At 37.0% G+C, this 10,209-nt stretch overlaps 1 protein-coding gene across 1 annotated transcript; it reads left to right on the top strand.

Moving 5' to 3' along the window:
* The first annotated feature begins 3,316 nt into the window (after nucleotides 1-3,316).
* On the top strand, nucleotides 3,317-9,189 carry LOC135214171 (lysosomal proton-coupled steroid conjugate and bile acid symporter SLC46A3-like). Its single transcript, XM_064248244.1, has 5 exons — nucleotides 3,317-4,477; nucleotides 5,534-5,635; nucleotides 6,238-6,375; nucleotides 7,058-7,298; nucleotides 8,211-9,189. The coding sequence occupies exons 1-5, from the start codon at nucleotides 3,568-3,570 to the stop codon at nucleotides 8,308-8,310; spliced, it is 1,491 nt and encodes a 496-aa protein (XP_064104314.1). The 5' UTR covers nucleotides 3,317-3,567; the 3' UTR covers nucleotides 8,311-9,189.
* The last annotated feature ends 1,020 nt before the right edge of the window (nucleotides 9,190-10,209 follow it).

Here is a 10,209-nt window from a genome sequence, read left to right as displayed (position 1 = left end):
CTGACACGTAGACGCAAATTAATATCCGTTACATGACCGCCATGTCATACAGCTAATCTGAAAGATTGTTTTTGTTTTCCCAGACTGTAACGAAATTTCCTCAACTTTTCATTTGGTTAGAGATGTCCAACATATTTATATGTTCTCCACAGGCTGTGACCTATCTCAAGTCTACCAGGTAGGCCTACACAAAACGTGTGATAAAGAAAAGAAATGCAGACAGTTAGAAAGGACTTTATTTTTCAGTAGTTCCATATATACTGTTCAACTGAAACATTTCTTGAAAGAATACCGCAGTCATATACTGCATATAATTATTATGCAATATAATAGGGACACCTTTAATTTCCTTACATTGAAAGAATATATACTGTTGAATGGAAGTTATATATATTATATATATATATATCTATATATATATATATAACGTTTATCATACAGAAATATTTCTACACATGAATAAATGCGGTAATTTATGCAACAAAGAGAAATAGTACTTGAAATTCGCGAGAGAATTTGTGCAGACACGAAGGCGTCACTTGGCGTAGCTTGCGTTAAAAAGGGGTTATGTTTAATTTAAGACTGACTGAGTGCTATTCAGTTTGCTTTGTGGTGCCAATAATAGAAAAATGTTTCTTATCGATGGTGATTTTACAACTTTTTGCCTGGTTTCTTATATTAGAGAACTCGGGATTAGAGATTCTGGACCAGTTCTGTAAATTAATAGGAACTCTGGGATTAGAGATTCTCGACCAGTTCTGTAACTTAACCGCAAATGACTATAATACCGGACTTTTAACAGTCTTAAGTGGAGATCCAACAAAAATACCAAGACATCTTGGGCATTCAAATTTATATATAATAATATTGGACCTCCTGAAATCCTGTAATTTGTCCTTGTAATTAAAAAAAACCCTCCAATTTTTTTGTGGATTCATGGGAATGAGATTAAGTTTTAAAAAACCAAATTCCTTTTCAATAATATTTTTTTCTTTCAGACGTAAATTATCTGAATGAATAAATGGGATGGGTGCGTACATGGTTAACTTAGGTACATTAAAATTAATGATGGGTGCCGACAGATACTTCGCTAGCAATTTACTAATGATGTTAAAAACCAGCTTTTTGGGGAACGAGTTCTTTACAAAATATTCTAAAAGAAACTCGACTTCAAGGTGGAAGGAGAGCCAATCAGATGTGTACCGAAGAGCCCTAAAAACCAAAGTGGAGATAGCATTAATCTTAAAATTACGGAAACACGAGCTAAAAAAAGTTGTCTCCAAGCCCAGTGAAGGTACTCTTTCTCAAAACACTTGTGTTGAAATAATGGTCACGTCTAGTTATATTTATATCCAAGAAGGCCAGGGTGTCATCCTTCTCATTTTCCAAAGTGAATTTAATGTTAGGATGGCCCTCATTTAACACCATCTAAAAAAACTGGCATTGCCACGGAAATTTAAATAAGGCAAAAGTATCGTCAACATACCTTCTATAAAAAGCTGGCTTAAAATTCCCAGGACAATCATTAAGAAAATTCTCCTCCAAATGTCCCATAAAAAAACTGGCAAAAAGTGGCATCTTGCAATTCTCATCATTACTAAAAACTTTATCCAAAATTACCTCAATTGTCTTAAAAACAGGGACGTTAGTGAATAACGATTCAACGTCCAAACTGGCCATATACAAATCATCCTGTAAAATAATTTCTTGTTGAAAATGAAATACATAATCATTCTTTAACGAGTATTGAGAGGAGGCATTTTCATTGAGTATTTTGACTACGAATTTGGAAATATTATATGACGGGCTATTATATGCGGACATTATCGGTCTCAAGGGTACACCGTCTTTGTGTATTTTGGAAGTCCATAAAGAATGTCAAAGGAAGACCCGGTAACAAATAGTTCTTGGTAGACATCATCAGAAATTACTTTTTGGTGTCTACCAAGAACTAATATAAGAACGCGCACAAAAAGTTGTAAAATCACCATCGATAAAAAACATTTCTATACTATTGGCACCACAAAGCAAACTACCCTTAAATCATTGTTTATTAAGCACCTATCGCCCAGTTTAAACTCTAACACCTCGTCATCTCCTCTCTCTCTCTCTCTCTGGCGTGAGGTTTACGTTGTGTTCAGACCTTACCATATTTAGTCACTCAGCTCTTTCTTTCTTTATGAATAGGTAGTTTTCTTCTTTTGCTCTACTGTAACGTTCTGAGTATATTTTAATTTTTATTGTATTACTTAAGTTAATCTAATTGTGAATTTCAATTGCAGACTGATGATGTGTTGGTGACAACATGAAACGTTTTTTAATAAAACGCGTTTACATGGCTGGCGTCTGATTGGACACTCCTTCCTTTATTTATATATATATATATATATATATATATATATATATATATATATATATATGGACCTCGCATAACTATCATACATCTATGACGCAGCCGTCATAGCGAAGGTTATACCGTGACGCCAAAGTATGTTGAAAACGAATCGGTCTAATCACTAGAAAGAATTTATCAGCTACGTTGTATTAAAACTTAAGAGTTTCCTCTCCTCACTGCCATCAAATACTGGTGATATAAGACAGAGTGCAAACGTTATCATTATCATCTTTTATCTCGGACGAAGGTAGTAGTACTACTACCTTCTTTTAATGTTAGTAGACTTCCACTGGGGTTGGCTCACACCTTCAGTAGCCTAGTACTATGTTTCATGATTATGAAAATTATGAAGTATCTTTGTTGAATATTTAGGGATACTTTCACACAAATAAAAGCATTTGTTTATTTTGAGAGAGAGAGAGAGAGAGAGAGAGAGAGAGAATCACATGATCTAGTAGGGCCTAGGGGCCCCAGGGTGAACATGTCTGACCTTCAGAAACGTTTTAGTCACATCCTGTGCTTCATACGAATTTAATCCTTATCATGGCAAGCACTTGATATACTCGTCACTGAGACGACCCCAATTTGCTCTTGGGTTCTACGTTTAATAACTGTAAACACTGCATTATAAGAGAAAAGAAAGAATGCTACGAAATGTTTAATAACTGTAAACACTGCATTATAAGAGAAAAGAAAGAATGCTACGAAATGCTTTATAAAAGAGACAAAAAGAAACCCAAATATTGTTGAACTCTTTCGTTTTGCTTTGTCGGTGGCTTCCATATAGATCCCTATCCCAGTGGTTACATTTAAAGTGTTGTTAAGAGTCGTTTCTAGGAAAAAAATGATAAAGAATAATGAAGAAAAGGAGCATTGTGAGCTTTTTAAATAATAATAAAAAGAGTACGTGGCATCATAAACCGCCCGCAGCTGGTTCAAATAAGACATGACTCAGCTGAGCTAAGCATTGCAATGTAGAGCTCTAGCTGCTCAGCTGCTCTACCGCTCTACGCCCTATTGCTCGTCAGGCAGTGAAAGCGCTACGTCGTGTCTTTCGTCCCGTCGTAAACATTTAAAAAGAATGAGATACTAGTGTGCCGTCGACCGAGGAGGAATATTATTACGTGGGAAAATTTTTCCTTCCGCGTGTGTTAAAAAAGCTGTCACAGAAAATGCCTGTTGGCGAAAGGACTCCGCTAATTCCTAGCGGACGTCATGACAACAGCGACGCATCGCCATCACGCTGGTCTTCCGTCAAGGGGTTCCTCAGGACGATCACTGTGGAACCCGCCCTGTGCATGTTTTTCCTCGGCTACGGGATGGAGAACGTCTTCATCACCAACCTGTGGATCGATAAAATCTGTCGGTTCCACTTCAATTACAGCGACGAGGTCTGCCGCGCCCTCGACTCCGGGAAATACCCCGAGGAGCAGACGAACGTACAGAAGACGACCACCGTCTACAACGTGTACGCCCACGTCCTGCAGTACCTGCCAGCCGTTTTCGTCGTCCTCCTGCTGGGGACGTGGAGCGACAAGAGAGGGAGGAGGCTGCCGATCATCGTTCCGTTTTTAGGCTACTTTTTAACTTCGCTGAGCGTCACGGCTGTTTCTTACTTCTGGGCGTTGCCGCCGACGTACCTCCTGCTCGCCTACCTCCCCCTGGCGTTCACGGGCGGCCTGATGGGCGTGTACGCGGGTGTCTACCCTTACCTGACGGCGGTGACGACGCAGAGGGCGCGGACGACCCGCATATCCATCCTGGCCGTCGTGATCCTCAGCTCAGGGACGATAGGAATAGCGTCGGGGATAGGCGCCTTCAAACACTTCGGTTACGTGGGCGTCTTTGGATCCCAGGCCATCTTGATCGGGTGTTCAATCGTGTACTCGTTGCTGGTGTTGAAGGAGAGGCCGGAGGACGACATCGCCGCCGAATCGCCGTGCTCAGAGGGCGTGCTGCACGTCCTGTCGCCGTCCTACCTGAAGGAGACGCTGCTGGTGGCCTTCAAAAAAAGGTCGGGAGGGAAGAGAGGAGACATTTTGGGTCATATCGTGATCATGATGATCATGGTATTCATAGCGGGTGAGTTTTCCAGAGGTATTCAGACTATTGAGACTTAATACTACTACTACTACTACTACTATTGGCAGCTGCATGTAATGAAAACCATGGGTTTAATTAATTTTAACATTATTATGAGCTTAATAGGAGCCATATATATATGTATATATATATATATATATATATATATATATATATATATATATATATATATATATTACTGAGAATAATGAAAGCCATGTTTTATTAATCAAAGTTATCCATCTCAAAGCGTGATACTCCCATTTTCGTTATTTGAAAAATGCCATAAACCACCATAATAAGTCATCGGTGTGTAAAATAATTGTTGATTTCCATTTAAAAGAAACTTCATTTCAACGTGGTTTCCAAGATAAGAGGGAAACAGAACTCATGAAATGCCTTGAGCGAATTTTGTTGAAGGAAACAAATATATAGAATGAAAAAACAAAACAAAAAATCCAGCGACGGGAAATCCCGATTGCAGCTCCTCACAGCCACACCAGAGCCGTCGGCTCTGAGCCACACCACAAGGACATGAATCCACTCATATTATTATTATTATTATTATTATTATTATTATTATTATTATTATTATTATTATTATTATTATTATTATTATTATTATCATTATTATTATTATTATTATTATTATTATTATTATTTCAGAACTTTTACCGTTAATGATATAATTTGGAACTCCAAAGTGACGAGTGATTGTGAAATTCACAACAGGAATCTTACAGAAGAATTCACTCACTGATACAACTCGCTTCTACAACAATGCGAGCTTGCGTTGTTGACACCTTTATAATGTCACTGAATTTGTGCCCGACCCTTTGCATTTGTGGGAAGCATTGAGTGGCTGTTGTATCCTCAGCCTAACTAATAATGTTCATAACTTGAATGTCAGGCAAACTTATCGAGCGTTCCTGTCTATCCATTCCTAACCCCATTACAGTACCGTCCATCTGATATCTTTTGTTATTATTATTATTATTACTTTAAGACACCCTCCTATCCAAGGTATGCATTATAGTTCTTTATTATGTCTGGCAGGTTCCTACAAGTACATTTTCCTTTACACGAGAAAGAAGTTTCAGTGGGACGAGAAGATGTTCTCGATATACGCCATAGTAGACACACCACTTTCCGCTCTAGGTAAGAATGCACGGGATTTCTTTTAGTGGAAGTAGAATGTAAACATTGTGGCGTCATTCCATCTTTATCCCTGAATTATTAGTGACTGTTCTATATTCACGAAGCTTCAACAGAAGCTAGTTTTCATTTATTTTTTTTCTCTTAACGAGACAACTGGTCACTTTACTAGACTCGTAGGCCTTGCCTGTTTTGCCATTTACAGATTGAATTAGACTCATTAGTCCTATAGTAAAATAAGATTTTTTTTTTTTACAGGACGAAGGCGTTTTCGATATGTCTTTTGATTAAATTCATATCCAGAAATGTTTACAAGACTTGCCAATTAGAGAAATGAATTGATCAAACCTATATTTTGAGTTACTCGTTGCTTTAAACATTCAGAAGAATACCAATCTTTTTTTAATATTATTATGAAAATGTTATAAATGGATCTTCAGCTCTCCCATATAGTTTATCCTTGTAATATCCATACAATATTTGTCATTTGGTCTTTCAGGTTAATTTGGATAAATATTTGAATACAATAAGCGTTTTTCCTGTTATTTTCCGTTTCATTGGCTGTGAAGTGCGTCTCTTAATATGTCATTCTTCATTTTCAAAAGGAATGTTGACGGTCCTGCCGTACCTGAGCTACCGATGGAAGGTGGAAGACGGCATTTTGGGCCTGATGGGTGGAATTTCCTTGCTTTTCAGTAACGTCATGAAAGCCACGGCGCCTGCGCCGTGGGTCATGTTCCTTGGTCAGTGAATGGTTAATTTGTTTATTCATTTATTTATTTGTTTATTTATTGATGCCGCATGAGGATGAATTCCTCCAAATCCAAATCTTTGTTCTGGATTAAATGAAGATTTTTTTTAATAGCTTAAAAAGTAAATTTTCTTTGGCATAGACTCACTGTTTGTTTCTGAACAACTTAGGCCTGCGTAATTTTTTTTTATTTACTAGGAAACATTTCCGTAAATATTATAGATTTCTCTCTCGTGTTTTGCAGTTGCTAGTTGATGGCTTTATCACGGCAACCGTTTACTCAACATTGTCTCGTAAAAACATTAGGAACCAGTACTTAAATTTGAACCCGCCCCTCTCTCTCTCTCTCTCTCTGGTTCCTGGTTCCTAAACGCTCACCGCACAAACACAGTTGCGGGCATATTACACTTTATGAGGTACAAGCATAGAGCGTGTATGGGTGCAAAGCTTTATTCCCTTATTTGTTTACTTTACTCATTATTTAATTAAACTTTTACTTTATTTTACTTCAAAATGTATATTTTAATTAATCTCTATCATTCATTTTTTGCAATAAAATTAACTCTTATTGCTATTAAATGAGCTTCTTCTTCTTCTTCATTTTAGTAGGAGCTCTGGGATCTCTTACTGGAGCCATTGTACTTCCGCCCTTATCGTGATTTCCTCTCCTGCAGCGTCTGTCGTAGGAATGTGCCTAGACCAAGTCACAGCCGCCTCGCGGGGCGCCGTCTCCAAGCTGGTGGACAAGAGCGAAGTCGGCGCCGTTTTCGCCGTCTTAGGGGCGGCGGAAGCCATGATACCCATAGCATCTGTCGCTGTGTACACATACGTGTACAACGCTACGATCGGTTTCTTTCCCGGGATGATATTCGTCTTCACGGCTGCCCTCAGCCTAGTCATCTGCTGCATCTACGTGTGAGTTACTCATTTCTTAAATGTTTTGCGCAGGTGTTGGAAATGGGGCTAAGAATAGTTTTTCTCTCTCCTCTCCCTTTTCCTGTAACATCTTTATATAAACCAAACTTGCATATCCGGTCTTTGTTTAGTCTCGCCAGATTTCTTCGTCGTAGACTTGTATTTGAAGGGCGAGCATTTCTCTCTATTGATAAAATACCGTTATCAGTAACCTCAAGTGTAATTCAGTTTGTCTTCTTACTTACAGTGAATCATATCGTAGGCATTTCCGCAGACGTGACATATGGCAGCAAATTCTCGGTGTAGATGTCATTATATTTCCTGTTACCATGTTAAAAAATATGACTTTCGTATGATCCCTTAACCAGATCCTCTTTGGTGATGAGTTCACTGTCATGTTAGCTGTTACAGGTACATTATTATTATTATTATTATTATTATTATTATTATTATTATTATTATTATTATTATTATTATTATTATTATTATTATTATTATTGTTGTTGTTGTTGTTGTTGTTGTTGTTGTTGTTGTTGTTGTTGTTGTTGTTGTTGTTGTTGTTCAGATAACCCCTTAAGAAACAAACCCACAGGGTCCACTGACTTGAAATTCAAGCTTCCAATGAATATAGTGTCCATTTGAAAAAAAAGTAACAGAAGGTAATAAAATATAACAAAAAGAAGAGACCACCTATTAGAACAGAACAAAACAAATTAACAGAGCAATAAATGCATGGATAAAAATGTAAGTATAGTTTACATTTCACGCATGTTGTTACTTTGGATGGATCTTGCACAACATCCTGTTTTCCCATTGAGTTGCCACTAAGACAATTGAAACAACAACAGTTTATATAACTTCTGTTTTGTCAGTGCTCGTCGTATGAGAATCATTATTATTTTTCTTTTCCAGTTGGATAATGACTAGACAACGTCGACAACCAACCGATGACGATATAACTTCGTCCATAGCTGAATCAAATGAATGCAACTCTCCACTCGTTTTTGCATGAAGTACTCCTTGAAGGTGTCATGTTCACATCCGTTTGGGAGGACCAGTAATAACGTCATTCCTAATGAAATATATAAAGTATAATAAGAGTCATTTCTTCATCCAATGACCATTTCCATTTCCACACATGGTTTTTGTCTTATCAACAGGACGTCACGCGCTGTTTACAGTCTGCTTGTTTTGAAGTCATGCATCTCTTAGACTTAATTTTTCATCGAAACATGAATGTTTATTTCTTAGCAGCGTTTTTTTTTTTTTATTATTGAGTAAATTATCATAAACAATGATCGTGGATAAGATGAATACATTGTAAAATAATGGAGAAGTAAAAATTACCTGGCAGTGCGTAAATGATAAACACTGAAATGTCAATACAGTTCTTACCGAGTAGTAGCTACTAATCTATGTATGCTCATTTTAAAGCCTTTACAAATGCATGTTCACCGATAATACATATTTATGCAAGAAAATTCTTTATTTACGATTGTTGTAGTTCTCTACATATGAGACCTTATCAAATTTGGCTGTGTTCTTCTCTGTGATATATAGAATATTAGGTTACAGAAAGATACAAAAAATTGTGTGATTAAACGTAGTCTGTTGGAAATTAGAATAGTAGGATAATAGCTTAGGATAAGCCTAAAGAAAGTGAACCAAGTATGACTGATTATTCTAATGTATTTGGATTTATTTGTTTATTAAGTTCATAAAACAGGTAGCGTGGAATTTGTATGCACCGACAGAAATATGTTATGTTGGTGGAATCTTCATAATAAATGATTAATTCTGATCATTTACTATAGTACATATTGTCATTTTGCTGTTTTGTTATTTATATTTTAAGAATCTATGTAACTTTATATATTATATTATAAAAGTATACGAGCTTTTCTTTAATGCTCGTGTCAGTTCATTGTTGTAACCATTTCTCATCATCAGGTGAAAAGGGGGACAAGAAAATTTCATTATTCATTTGTCGTTTTTTCACTATCAGATTTGCTTTTCTCAATGGGTCTAGTTGTGAAGAGTTAGACCTATAGGCTAAATCCTGTGTACTACACATGTTAAATGATTTAGAGTTAAAATTAAGGCAATTAAGATGAGTTGCCTTCCAGTTATGAAGTTTTGGTCTAGTACTTAAAATCCTCTAAAATCATTCCTGTTATTACAGTCTATGCCAAACTAGAATTTCTCAAAAGCCTAACTTGTGGCCTAACCTAAACCGGTTCTCGTAGCTTAACTAATGAATCTCATGAGGTTAGTAACTGTAGGTATATAATTCTCAAGTGTAGGCTAGGTTAATGAGTGCAAGATATATTTATTTTTCATGAAATACATTAACCATATATATTTCTTACTGCTGTTCTCTTATGGCGTTGAGTCTTACCTTACTTTTGACCTGGTGCTTCAACGTCCCACTCCAAAAGCCTCACCTAACCTTACCTACTGCGTCTTGGAGTCAAGCCCAGGGATGGATCATGATTGTACATTCCCTAAAATAGATTAACTTAGGACGTTGGGTCCTTTGCCACTGGGGTACCCCAAAACCTTCCACGCAGACCTGGTCTTAGTACCACAAATAATGCATCCTAACTAGTTCCTTACTGGCAAAGGAGCATACCAATCTCTCCCACAGCATTGTCAATAGTTAGCTGATAACTACACGGCCCAACTTTGTTCCTCTTGTTCCAATCCTGTTGACTGACTTCAGTTATAAAAACTTTTATTCGGAACTGAGGCGTTTAATTAGTGGAAGTGGTTACTTAGAGAGGGGTAAAGAGTTGGTTTACTTATTTATTTTGGATATAAAAGTTGTTGTACATGCTGCCAGGCCAGCACTTCTTATACAAGCCTACCACCATTAAATTGAATATATTTGATGGTGAAAAAATGGGAGTAG

This window comes from Macrobrachium nipponense, chromosome 19 (genome assembly GCF_015104395.2).
Source record: "Macrobrachium nipponense isolate FS-2020 chromosome 19, ASM1510439v2, whole genome shotgun sequence".
Lineage (NCBI taxonomy): Eukaryota > Metazoa > Arthropoda > Malacostraca > Decapoda > Palaemonidae > Macrobrachium > Macrobrachium nipponense.
Note: the sequence above shows the minus strand (reverse complement) of the source record. Positions and strands in the feature narration are given on the sequence as shown.

Excerpts from the sequence above, each read along its gene's own strand:
- LOC135214171 (XM_064248244.1), top strand. The coding sequence starts at position 3,568 with ATGCCTGTTGGCGAAAGGACTCCGCTAATTCCTAGCGGACGTCATGAC. Across the intron at positions 4,478-5,533 it reads GATCATGGTATTCATAGCGG|GTTCCTACAAGTACATTTTC; the intron begins GTGAGTTTTCCA and ends TATGTCTGGCAG. Across the intron at positions 7,299-8,210 it reads GTCATCTGCTGCATCTACGT|TTGGATAATGACTAGACAAC; the intron begins GTGAGTTACTCA and ends TTTCTTTTCCAG.